Genomic DNA, 13,937 nt, shown 5'->3' on the forward strand with positions numbered 1-13,937 from the left:
GTTCTGCACATGTTGATGCTGAACCCTGATTTGCTCCCGATGGCCAACGGTGTGTGAGTGTGTGTGTGTGTGTGTGTGTGTGTGTGTGTGTGTATGTGTGTGTGTGTGTGTGTGTGTGGGTGTGTGTGTGTGTGTGTGTGTGTGTGTGTGTGAGTGTGTGTGTGTGTGTGTGTGTGTGTGTGTGTGTGTGTGTGTGTGTGAGTGTGAGTGTGTGTGTGTGTTAGCTTCCCTAGAGCATGTGGTGCTGCTCTGCATGAATGAGATGTGAATGTGTGAATGACTGGTAGTTTGTAAAGAGCTTTGAGGGGTCGAGGAGACCTGATAAAGAGCTTTAGTACTTAACATTTGTCCTGCTTGATGTTCCAGGTGAACGAGAGGAGTTGGCAAAGACTGGAAAATAGCTTTATTTATTTTGTTTTGAAACATGTTGGATGGAAAAACCAATACTTGGATTCATGAGATCATTGACTCATTGTTTGTCTTCAAACCTTTATTGATCTTAATTACAATGAATACATCGATTATTAGCAGCTATTAGATGCTGCTCAAAACAAAGCGTTATTAAGGTGAATATAAGTCACATTGGTTTGTACACAACTAGCTCAACCCCAGGGAGATCATTGCACCATGTTTAGGAAGAGATCTAACATTTCTTCCCGCAAAGGCAAGGCAAGTTTAACTTTACATGACTGTTCAACAATAAGGCAATTCAAAGTACTTTTTAATTTGGGCTAATTTGCAATTACTTGGAGATTGTTTCAGACGGTTAGGTTGACCTATGAGCGGTCGACCAACAGTAAGGAGGCAGAGGCAGAACATCCAGACAATTGTCAGCGTTGGCATTTATTTACACTATTCACTAGTGATGTTACGTATTGCACCGAGGCTTCGAAGCGTGTATCGAGTAATCCCCGAAGCTTTTAGTGAAGCATGTATCGAGGCTTGTATCGTTTTGGGCCAGTGACGTCACCGATGACAAACGAAGCCTCGCTGCCTGTCGATACCACGTGACTGCTTCAGGAAGTGCTTTAGATCGGTTGAACGGTTGAACCACAACGCTCATATTACCCATGGATGTATAATAAGAACCATATTACCCCTCCTGTACCCGGGCCCGGTGACACGATGGAATTAAAAGAGCTCAGACCCTCACTCATATAGAGGTCGGAACATGTCATAAGTATAAATAAATAAAAGTAGGAATAAAAACATGAATAAATAAATAAATGAATAAATACAGGAATAAATAGGGTGCAGTGTTTTCAGGGAGATTCAGTGTGTGTGCTGTGGCTCAGCTGGAAAGCAGTTGACTCATAACCGCAGGGTCCCTGGTTCAACGCCTGGTCAATAAGTCTTTTAGTTTGTTTATAAAAGCTACAGCTAAATGAGATAATGTAGTTAATAAATGTATTCTTTGATACGGTTTAGCCTTTCTCAGGCTACAACATGGTTAAGTTTACGAATATTATTAAGGAATACAAATCCCTCTTTGTTTGTTTACCAGCCTCCTTAGGCTTTTCAATCACAATCATTCAACTGGAATAAATACAATATTGTTAACATGAAAATATGATTTAATGTTCATTGTTTAGAGTTATTCTAAGGCTTTACTCATTGGGAACTCGGTATGAGATACAGCACACTGTTGAGATGTCCAATCTGCCTGTTTTACACACTTTGACCAGCAGGGGGGTTTGTGTTCAGATGAAGCCCATGATGAACCCTTTTGCGAACCAATTGGCTGGAAAGCTTCAAAGCTTTATAAGGCTTCATCTCGCCATCACTACCATTCACTATATTTACAACTATTCACAAGGGAATGGCAAATAGCCAGGCCTGCTGAACTCTTCAATTCTGGACAATTCAACTCTGCAATACCACCGACTGTAACCAGCCTACACTAACCCAACAATGGCACAAAGAGCAGCCTTTTATGGCGCATTTCCACCATGGCGCGGAGCACGGTTTAAGCGTGCCGTGTCGTGCCGGGCCCGTTTTTGGTTGCGCTTCCACTATGCCTAGTTCCGGCCCGGGGCTACTTTTTCACCTCTTTTCTGGCCCGACAAAATCGTGGTTCTATCGGGGCCAACAAACAGGGCTGAGTCGGGCTGAGTATGCTAAACTAGAGAGAGGAGCGCTGGCAAGGGGGCTACAACTACAACAAGATGAACATATTTGACCGTGATTTAATTGTAATACACGTTTCAAAATGATGCCGAAGTAACAACATACTGATACCGGTTAGTAAAAACCATGAATTAATGCTTTGACAAGTCTGCAGACAGACGGCAGGCGAAAAACCTATTAAAATGCGTGTTTTCTAAATGGAGATTGGCTAAGCTAACGTTGTATATGCTCCGACCGTCCACACTCACAACAACGGCCTATACAGACATAAATAAAGCAGCGACTGTATTCACCATGACACAGGCAGTCTGTGGTTTGTACTTGTTTAACTTCTGTCTAGTGTCTGAACAGATATGAGGAGCTGTGAGCTCTGAGGGCTAACAGCTAACGGCTGATGTTGGTTTTGTGGTTCTCATTGAAGATGACGTCACGGCTCCGCCTACACTGCGTTACTATAGATACTACCCCAGTTCCTAAACTGTAATGGAAACGCAGCATTAAAGTGAGCTGGGCCTAACAAGGCCTAACAAAACCGTACTAAGTCGAGCGAGGCCTGCGGTGGAAATGCGCCAATAGACCCCCACTATTTAGGAGGTACCATTGATTGGGGTGCTACAGTCAGACACGTGCTTACAATTAAGATGAAGACAAGTTAAACAATAACAAACATTACTGCAAAATAACAAACATTAAATAATCCATATATAATTCATGTATGAAAGAAAAACTAGCATCCCCCAGAAGATATACATCTAACTGTTATCCAATTACTTATTGTATAACTGCATATATTTTCCTGCGACCCAGGAATGCATATCCAATGTTCAGATGTGTTGCAAACAATGTGCTTCACCAATGAGGAGGCCATATAAAGGGTAATGGAGTCTGAGATCTATGTCACCTGGGATCATCTCCGTTACAGAGATATATGGAGCAGAATAACTAAATGCCTCTTCAATTACGCACAATCATTGAGCCAAATGTTAACCAAAGTGAAGCCTTCTCTATCTTCAACATTCAGACCACAGGACAGGAAGTGGTCTCCTCCTACAGAGAACACAGAGACACTGAGGAGTCATGTGACCAGAGCCGAAACCCAGCGTAGAGAGGTTCAGTGAATGTGGTTCTGAAGGTGTGGAGGTGGGTCAGTGTGTCAGAGGAGACTCTGTAGAAGGAGAGAGAGCCAGCAGGACGATCCAGATACACTGCTACTCTACCAGAGGAGGAGGTGGAGGAGGAGAGGAGGGTTCTTCTCTTATTGTGCCAGACAGAGTTACCAACACCAGAACAGATCAGACTCCAGGACTGATCATTCCATCCAAACAGTGACTCTTCACTGCGTCCTCTCCTCCTGATTCCTCTGTAAGTCACTGATATATCAACCCCTCCGCTCCACTCGACCTCCCAGTAACAGAGACCAGTCAGAGCTTCTCTGCACATCAGCTGAGGATAGAAGTCAAACCTCTCTGGTTGATCAGGATATCGCTGCTTCTCTCTCACACGTGTCACTTTCCTGTTGCTGTCAGACAGTTTGAGTTGTCTTTGTGCTGTGTTTGTGTCCAGTGTGAGTTCACAGGAATCTGATGGAGAGAAAGACACGTCAGCAGTTTATCATCAGACAATATGAACTGTACTGATGTTGTTTATTTCTTTGTCATCATAAGACAACATAAATCCACTTACACTTCCTCTGACCAGGTTTTAACCACTTCTCTCCACCATGGTCCAGTCTGGAGAAAGAAACACAGTCAGGATGAGTTTCTAATGCATTATAACATCTTATAGGTGTAAGAACAGGTGTTCTCGTGTGTTGCACACAAGTTCAGATATTTCCCAAAACAACAGAGATTTGATCCTACTGGTGGTTCGAGATAGAATACAAATCAAGTGATCACTATTAATGTCCGAAACAGAAGGACCTAAGTAGAGAACCAACACATGCATGATAAATAATGAAAATGATTTTACCTCCCCAATTTTAATGTTACTTATAAATGTTTCAATTCAATATGATTTTAAGGGATCAGTGTGTTTCCTTACTCAGGCTTTAAAACTTCTCTGAACAGAATTAAGAGAAACAAGAAGTTCTTCATGCTGACGGTCTGTCCATACCTGAGAGTCTCCAGTCTGCAGTGAGGGTCCTCCTGTAGGGCAGACAGCAGCTTCTCTCCTGAGTCTCCTGGATGATTGTAGCTCAGGTCCAGCTCTCTCAGATGAGAGGGGTTGGAGCTCAGAGCTGAAGTCAGAGAAACACAGCCTTTGTTGGAGACCAGACAGCCTGAGAGCCTACACACACACACACACACACACACACACACACACACACACACACACACACACACACACACACACACACACACACACACACACACACACACACACACACACACACACACACACACACACACACACACACACACACACACACACACACACACACACACACACACACACTTTATTAATTAATTAATTAAATTAAGCAAATAAAAGCTTACGGGGTAAACTTTAAATACTGACTTAAGAGTCTCCAGTTCACAGAGTGGACTCTTCAGTCCAGCAGAAAGCAGATCCACTCCTGAATCCTGCAGGTCGTTGTTACTCAGGTCCAGCTCTCTCAGACTAGAGGACTGGGAGCTGAGGACTGAGGACAGAGCTTCACAGCTTCTCTCTGACAGCTTACAGCCACTCAGCCTGAAGAATCATTTGTAAAAAAAGAAAAAGAAAATAAATTGTTATTTGTCATCCATGACATATAAACAATCTGTTTCATACTGTTTGTATTCGATTCATCACCTACATGGCTTTCCTGGAGGCTTTGACCACTGGCAGCAGCCTCAGAAGAGCCTCCTCTGAAGCAGAGTATTTCTTCAGGTCAAACACGTCCAGATCTTCTCCTGATGACAGTAAGAAGAAGACCAGAGCTGACCACTGAGCAGGAGAGAGATTATCTGTGGAGAGACTTCCTGATCTCAGGGACTGTTGGATCTGCTCCACTAGAGAACGATCATTCAGTTCATTCAGACAGTGGAACAGGTTGATGCTTCTCTCTGCAGACAGATCCTCTTCTATCTTCTTCTTGATGTACTGGACTGTTTGCTTTATGATCTCTGAGCTGCTTCCTGTCTTTGACAGCAGGCCTCGTAGGAGAGTCTGATTGGTCTGCAGTGAAAGACCCAGGAGGAAGCGGAGGAACAAGTCCAGGTGTCCGTTTGGACTCTGTAAGGCCTTGTCCACAGCACTCTGGTAGAGATGTGTTAGTTTAGGTTTGTCCATAAAGACTTTAGGCAGCCAGGAGGTTGTTGGTTCTTCTGCCAGCAGGTTGACTCCAGAGTTGATGAAGGTCAGGTGGACATGAAGAGCAGCCAGAAACTCCTGAACGCTCAGATGGACGAAGCAGAACACCTTGTCCTGGTACAGTCCTCTCTCCTCTCTAAAGACCTGTGTGAACACTCCTGAGTACACTGAGGCTGCTGTGATATCGATGCCACACTCTGTCAGGTCGGACTCATAGAAGATCAGGTTGCCTTTCTGCAGCTGCTCAAAAGCCAGTTTTCCCAGAGACTCCATCATCTTCCTGCTCTCTGGACTCCAGTGTGGATCTGTCTCAGCTCCTCCATCATACTTGATGTTCTTCACTTTGGACTGAACCACCAGGAAGTGGATGTACATCTCAGTCAGGGTCTTGGGCAGCTCTCCTCCCTCTCTGGTTTTCAACACCTCCTCCAGAACTGTAGCAGAGATCCAGCAGAAGACTGGGATGTGGCACATGATGTGGAGGCTTCGTGAGGTCTTGATGTGGGAGATGATGGTGCCGGCCTGCTCCTGATCTCTGAATCTCTTCCTGAAGTACTCCTCCTTCTGTGGGTCAGTGAACCCTCGGACCTCTGTCACCATGTCCACACACTCAGGAGGGATCTGATTGGCTGCTGCAGGTCGTGTGGTTATCCAGAGGCGAGCAGAGGGAAGCAGCTTCCCCCTGATGAGGTTTGTCAGCAGCACATCCACTGAGGTGGACTCTGTGACGTCAGTCAGGATCTCAGTGTTGTGGAAGTCCAGAGGAAGTCGACACTCATCCAGACCGTCAAAGATGAACACGACCAGCAACTGATCAAACCTGCAGATTCCTGCGTCTCTGGTTTCAGAGAAGAAGTGATGAACAAGTTCCACCAAGCTGTACTTGTTCTCTCTCACCACATTCAGCTCTCTGAAGGTGAATGGAATGTGAACTGGATGTCCTGGTTGGCTTTGCCTTCAGCCCAGTCCAGAGTGAACTTCTGTGTTAAGACTGTTTTCCCAATGCCAGCCACGCCCTTTGTCATCACTGCTCTGATTGGTGCATCTCTTCCAGGTGAGGCTTTAAAGAGGTCTTCTTGTCTGATGGTTGTTTCTGGTCTGTGTGGTTTCCTGGATGCTGTTTCAATCTGTCTGACCTCATGTTCCTCATTGACCTCTGCAGACCCCCCCTCTGTGATGTAGAGCTCTGTGTAGATCTGGTTCAGAAGGGTTGGGTTTCCTGCTTTAGCGATGCCCTCAAACACACACTGGAACCTCTCCTTCAGGGTGGATTTGAGTTTACGTCTGCAGACTGCAGCAGCAGTTCCTGAGTGGACAAACAAGAAATGTGATTAAAAAGTAAGTAAGATGTCAGTCAGCGTCAACAAAATACATCAAATTTGGTAAAGTGATTCATTTGCGCTATTTTTGGCGCGTTAAGGTTACCCGATTTATCGCGAACATTAACTTTCACAAGTTTCATATCATCATAATTAACTGTTTAGCTTGTTTATTAGTAATATACCCATACAAATATTTACAGTGCAACGTTTTGTTACTTCCTTAATTAATGTTTTAATAACCAATAAGCATATTCACTGATTAAAGACAACGTTTTATAAAGTGAACCTCCTCCCATCTTTCCTCCATCTCCTCTCCATCATGTTAAATGTGTTAAATCCTCTTACTGCTCTGCAGACGCTCAGCCAGCTCCTCCTGCTTCATGCTCCTCAGGAAGTGCAGTGAGATGTTCAGAAATGCCTCTCTGCTGCTCCTCCTCTGCTCTTCATCCTCATCGTCCAACTCCTCCTCATCCTCACTCTGACTCTCTAAGCATTCTGGGTAATCTGAAGTCAGGACTGTCTGGATCTTCTTCAGCTCGTTCTTCACAAAAGTGACAATGTTCTCCTCCAGCAGCTGGAACAGAATAAAATGTAAACTTGAACTGTTAGTCAACATCAGATCGTGTTCCTGCCTTACATTTGCATTTTATGTCTTACAGCTACACTGACGTTTGTTCCTACCCGTAGAAAATACCTTCTCTCGAGTGTTCAGCAATTGAATGTTTGCATTGTCTTCACAGGAACAACAAATACAATGCCTGGTAATGTAATAATATAATCCAGCATGAACACACACATACTCACATGCTGATGTGTGTGGCTCTTACACAATTCATAATAAAGACGTGATCCTTAATGATTGTTGAATGAACTTTTATTTTTCAACGTGGCACTTCTGTATTTGCATAATTGTATTCAATTTAACAATAGAGGTGTAACTAATCTGCAATGAGCGTTCTACATGACATAATTCATTGGTGAAATAGATATTTGGGATGCCGGAGAAATGTGTTTAAGTAAAAGCTCTCAAGGCAGTATTGAGTGGTGGTCATGCCACAACCGTGCATGCATGCGCGAGTCATGGTAAAATATCTGGATTAAGAGGTTGCTTTTTCTTTGCACAGCATGAAAGTAAGGATGATGAATGGGTTGTGACTTTAGTTTTTTTAAGCAGACGTTGAGTTCAATCATTTGTACGGCCCTCGGAGGATGTTGTAAAAATTGAAATGGCCCTTGAGAGGAAAAAGGTTGCCCACCCCTGCGTATATGGTTAAGCTGTGAATGGTGTGTGTGTGTGTGTGTGTGTGTGTGTGTGTGTGGTGTGTGTGTGTGTGTGTGTGTGTGTGTGGTGTGTGTGTGTGTGTGTGTGTGTGTGTGTGTGTGTGTGTGTGTTATAACTGTGCCAGCTGTTCCTTGTGTCTCTAACTGGAGGGAGCCACAGATCATGTGTTCAGACTGCAGCATGGAGATGGCCCTGTCTCTCAAATCAGACAATCCCTTAATTACCCTACCGTCTTGTACACTGAGAACACGCCCATTGGGGAACATCCCTCTCCCACTCCTACCTCCCTCTACCTGCTCCCTCCTCCTGCTGATCTATAAAGGCAGCCAGCTCACCTGTGGCAAACCCTCTCCCCCGTGAACAAAGAAGCTGCCTCATGCAACTCTTGAGAACCAATTGTTTGTCTGAGTAAATAATCAATAAGTTTTCCTCTCCTTTGTATTGTATGTTCATAGCAGCTTGAGTAGTTTACCTCCCTATTTTCTGTACCGTTTACACTGCATTTGGTTACTTTATTTCTACATTACATATAATTATGTAAAAAGATAACTGCTTTGCTGGAATATAATTTGAAGGATGAATATTATGTTTGAACTAAGATGTGTTGTACTTTCCTACCAGATCAACCAGACAACAATTAAGACAAGAATCAACGAATTACAATAAAAACAATGATCTGGAACTCCTGCCTCCATGTGCTCATCTGTAAATCCACTGCGTTGACCGTTTAGTCCTTGAACCAACCCCCCTCACCCCCCTCCATATTCTTCACACATCGCACACGGCTGCTGTGCCCTCACAGGACTGCAAGCTGCTGCTAGCTAGCAACGCTCTCGGGTGATTTATCAAATCATTACAGGCTGCTCTATTAACCCAATACGTTGAGTGATATGTTCTAAAAGTAAAAGCAAACAAACATGCAACTTCCATTATGTATTGAGTGGCATTGGGAGGCACTTATACACTTAAAACGACAATTGTAAATACAAAATAATGCATATTAAGACCGTATTGATCACAATTCAGTAGTGAGTTTGTGGCTGTTGTAGTCAGCAGGAGTAGCTATACGTCTACTCACCATAAATATGGAGTCCAGGTGAGTTTGATGCTGCTGGGCAGACGGACCACCAGGACCCTCTGATCTCTGCTGATGAACTCTGTGGAGCGAAGAGGAGGATTGTAAAACAAATACAGAAACTAAGAGTTAATGTGTGTGTTTGAGGATCCTCCTTCAAACTGGACATACGGTTTGAAAAAAGATGTCCATGGTTATTTCATTTTTCTAAATATAATACCATTTAAGAATAATGTGCGTTGGACTGGTCTCAGATGGTGGATCCTTATAGGCAAGGCAAGTTTATTTATATAGTACCTTTCAAAGTGCTTTACAAAAATGAAAGACATTAAGAAAATGGCATTTAAAAACATTCATTAAAAAGCAAAGATAATACAATAAACATTAATAGAAAAAAAGAAAAAACAATAAAAGTTACAGTGCAGTTTAAGCTCAGAACAGCTCAATTAAAAGCAGTGGCAAAAAGAAAAGTCTTCAGCCTGGATTTAAAAGTAGTCAGAACTTCTAGAGGTTTAGTTCTGACTCTGGGGACAGAAAACTGACCAGTCCCTGAAGACCTGAGGGTTCTGGATGGTTCATAATTTAGCAGTAGGTCAGACATGTATTTTGGGCCTAAACCATTCAAAGCTTTATAAACCAGCAACAATATTTTGAAATCTATTCTTTGACACACAGGAAGCCAGTGTAAAGACTTCAGAACAGGAGTGATGTGATCCACTTTCTTAGTGTTAGTGAGGACTCGAGCAGCGGCGTTCTGAATTAGCTGCAGCTTTCTAATAGATTTTTTAGTGAGACCTGTAAAGACACCATTACAGTAGTCCAGTCTACTGAAGATAAAAGCATGGACAAGTTTTTCCAAATCCTGCTGTGACATTAGTCCTTTAATCCTAGATATGTTCTTTAGGTGATAGTAGGCTGATTTAGTAACTGTTTTAATGTGACTGTTGAAACTCAGGTCAGAGTCCATGACTACACCTAGATTTCTGGCTTCATCTGTTGTTTTGAACATTGCAGACTGAAGCTCAGCGCTAACTTTTATACGTTCTGCCTTGGCTCCAAAAACCATTACCTCAGTTTTATCTTTGTTTCATTGGAGAAAGTTCTGACACATCCAGTCATTGATTTGTTCAATGCACTTACTCAGTGTTTGAATTGGAGCATAATCTCCTGGTGAAATTGTTATGTAAATGTGTGTGTCATCCGCATAGCTATGGTAACTTATTTTGTTGTTTTTCATTATCTGAGCCAGTGGTAGCATGTAGATGTAGAAACACAATCACTGATGAAAGTGTAATAAAGAATGATTAAACTTGTTTGTCTGTACAGACAGCAGTTATTAGGCCTTGGGGTTTGGACGCCCTATTGTATGAAGACTTGCTGGCGGCTGTTTCCTGAGGCTCTCTTCATCAGCTGGGTTAAGAGATGACCCCTTTCTTACTTCTTAATATGCATAAAGAAAGGTTGTAAACATTCTCTCCTTCAGATACTGATAGGACTCAATATATGCCATGAGTCAGAGAGAACACCTTACACTGCATCAAAGAAACACTCAAGTAAAAACAGCAACATATAAAATTCAGGCTGGGCAGACAGAAAAAGAGACATCAATGGAAAGCAGACTGGGGACAGGAAGTAGCATTGATAAACAAACCGGAGGACTAAAGTGAGTAGGCTGATCCGAACAGGACAGTTTTGAATGTGGTGATTGTGTCAGACTGTAAGAAGTGCAATAAATCTTCAGTGTCTGACATCAGTTTGAAGCTCTGCTGTGTTCTCCTTGTGGTTCAGTTCTTTGCTTCAAGAACTCCTTTACAATGTGCAGGAAATAAAATGCAGCTGAGAATGATGTAGAAATAATAAAGTTTTTAAAGCGAACAACAAAATAACTTGAATTCATACCTTGGTCCATCACTATGCTCTCCATCTTTAAACGTAAGAGGGTGAGGCATAGACCGGTCACTCCTCATAGAATCACAGCTGGATTCAGGAGAGTCTGGTCTCTGATGGTGGATCCTGATAGAAACACAATCACTGATGAATGTTCAGAAGATGCAACTTTGTTGATAATTATGTTGAATTTCAAGCGTTTGAATAGAGAAAAAGAAAAATGACTTTTGCTTTAAATTCTTACTCTGGACTATCATCATGCTCTCCATCTTCAAACGTAATAGGTCGAGGCATAGACCGGTCACTCCTCATGGACACACAGCTGGGTCCAGGTCCAGGAGAGTCTGCATCATGGTGGATCCTGATAGGATCAAAAACATGATGAATGCAAAGGTGCACTGAAACTCTGCTGAAAATGAAGCTGACTTTTGAATATGTTAATACTGATAAGATAAATAGTAACTTTGGATCAGTGGTTTCCATCTTGCAGGTTGGCAGGTTCAAAGGTCCTCTGTAGATTCCTGGTGGATCTGTTGTGGTGTCCTTCCTAAACACAAACACAACAACATGCTCATTACTGCTCCTTCCTCTCTGTCGCACACTGGATCTGGGAATGAACAAGAAGGGAGTCTGTGTAAGCTTATACTAAATCAAACACACTGTATTTATCTACGTAGATTTACAATGAAGTGTGTTTATCAGCAATATCAAGAATGAGAGAAGTCAATGGACGAGCGGCATACCTGCTGTGGAGGTTAGGGTTAGGGTTAGGGTTAGGGTTAGGGTTAGGTTTTGAGTTATGGTTGGGGTTTGTGATTCATGGTTATGATTTGTGTGCACTGGCCTATTGGTCTGTGGATGGGTGTTGTAATGTGTGGTTTGTGTGGTATGAGAATGTTTGGGTGTCAGCTGTCATTTAGCCCCCTCGGGATGGTGGTGCCCAGTTTTTGAATCCACAATTTCTCCGCCCTCTTCCTCTGCCCAATAGTCCAGCGGTCATTGGACTCCAGACCTGAGATGGTTATGCTGACAGCGGGATGGGACTGAAAGTGATGGACCAGTGGTGTTGTGAGATGACCCTCTCTGATGTTATACAGATGTTGTTTGAGTCGGATGAGGATGGAATGACCGGTTTCTCCAACATAGGTGGTGCAGGTAATGATGTATACAACGTTGGTTGTTTCCAGGGAAAAGGAGCCGAGGGTGGGGAAGCCAGTTTGACTGTAATGGTTGTGTATGAATTTTCTGGGGGCGTAGTGTTGGCTGTGAGGTGCGTGTGGTGCGACTATGTGTGTGGAAAACTTCGAGCGTATCAGTATGTTTTGGAGGCTATTGTTTTTTCTGTGTGCTAGGATAATCCTATGGTGGGTGAAGTGTGGGTGTTGTGATTGTAATGTCCGGAAGTTGCGTTTGAGGGTGTGATGTAGCCTGGAGGTAGTGTGTGAAAAGGTAGAAACCAGGGGGATGAGTCTGGGGGGGTCCGTCAAGTGGGGGTCTGGGTCAGAAGGGCGTGTGTGAGGGCGGATGTGGGGTTCCGGGAGGTCCACGGTCCCAGTCGGGGAATGGGAAGGGTCAGGGCAGGGGGGTTGGGGATGCAAACCCTGGTTAGGATTAGGGTTAGGGTTAGGGTTAGGGTTAGGGGTTAGGGTTAGGGTTAGGGTTAGGGTAGGGTTAGGGTTAGGGTTAGGGGTTAGGGTTAGGGTTAGGGGTTAGGGTTAGGGTAGGGTTAGGGTTAGGGTTAGGGGGGTTAGGGTTAGGGTTAGGGGTTAGGGCTGGGGGGTTAGGGTTAGGATGTCTAGGGGGGACTGGGGGTATGGACTCTCCCGGATGTTGGACCTGGGATGGAGACTGGCTGGTGGTGGAGGAGCGAGTGAGAGCAAGGGAGGCCAAGGTGGAGGTTTTTAGCCGGCGGAGGAACCGTTGGGAATACCCTCTGGTGCGGAGGCTGTGAAATAGAGTGTGTGTGGCATGTTCAAAGTCAGAAAATGTGGATGAGATGCGGTGGAATCGAATTATTTGGGATTTTATTATTCCTGCAAATGTATGTTTGGGGTGATGACTGGATTTATGAAGGAGTGAGTGTGTGTCTGTGGCTTTGAAGTATACTTTAGTGTATATCTTCTTATGTGTGTGGTTGAGCGGTTGGAAAAAGAGTGTTGTGTCCAGAAAGTTAATCTCATCTGCATGTATGGTGTGTTTGAGTTTTATGGAGGGATGGTGGTTATTGAGGGTGTTGAGAAATTGGGGAAAGGAGGTAATGGGATGGGGCCAGATGCCGATGATGTCATCCAGGTAACGGAGGTAGAGGGATGGCAGGAGGGTGCATTTGGCCAAGGCCCCTCGCTCCCACTCGCTCATATAGATATTTGCATATGAGGGTGCAAAGCGTTGGCCCATGGCCGTCCCGTGAATTTGCAGGAAGTGTTGGTTGTTAAAAGTAAAATCATTGTTGTTGAGGCAGATGGAGAGTAATTGGAGGATGTGGGAGTCTGGTCTGAGGTGATCCGGGTTGTGGGTGAAGGTGGAGGACACTGCTTGCAGGCCTAGGATGGTGTTGATGTTGGTATACAGGCTGTCAATGTCGATGGTGAATAGATAGGCTTGATTAGGGACGACCATGGGTCTGATCAGTTGCAGGAAATGGTATGTGTCTCGGATGTAACTGGGGTGTTTTATAGAAAGGGGGCCTAGGTGGTGTTCCACGTACTGGGAGATGTTGTAGGATGTACTGTTGCAGTCCGAGACGATGGGTCGACCGGGGGGAACCTCATAGGGAATAGTCCAGGTGGAGGGATCCTTGTGAATTTTGGGAAGAAGGTAAAATAGGCGGGTGCGTGGATTGTCGGGGCCGAAGAGGTAGTCTTTTTGTTTTGAGGAGATGAATTTGTTGGTGTAAAGGGAGGTGATGATGGGCCGAAGTAGTTGCTGTGTCTGTAGTTATATGGATGTT

The 13,937-nt window shown here is 44.0% G+C and overlaps 1 protein-coding gene across 1 annotated transcript in view; it reads right to left on the reverse strand.

The window, feature by feature from the left end:
- Positions 1-2,624: 2,624 nt before the first annotated feature.
- Positions 2,625-13,937, reverse strand: part of LOC117490057 (NACHT, LRR and PYD domains-containing protein 9-like) — a 38,344-nt gene continuing 27,031 nt past the window's right edge. The window contains 11 exon segments of the mRNA XM_034139648.1: positions 2,625-3,707; positions 3,811-3,857; positions 4,240-4,413; positions 4,645-4,818; positions 4,925-6,350; positions 6,353-6,727; positions 7,089-7,317; positions 9,104-9,182; positions 11,000-11,113; positions 11,232-11,348; positions 11,451-11,534. Of these exon segments, the coding sequence (XP_033995539.1) occupies positions 3,175-3,707; positions 3,811-3,857; positions 4,240-4,413; positions 4,645-4,818; positions 4,925-6,350; positions 6,353-6,727; positions 7,089-7,317; positions 9,104-9,182; positions 11,000-11,113; positions 11,232-11,348; positions 11,451-11,534 (3,352 nt within the window). The 3' untranslated portion in view covers positions 2,625-3,174.

This window comes from Trematomus bernacchii, unplaced genomic scaffold (assembly GCF_902827165.1).
Source record: "Trematomus bernacchii unplaced genomic scaffold, fTreBer1.1, whole genome shotgun sequence".
Classification (NCBI taxonomy): Eukaryota; Metazoa; Chordata; class Actinopteri; order Perciformes; family Nototheniidae; genus Trematomus; species Trematomus bernacchii.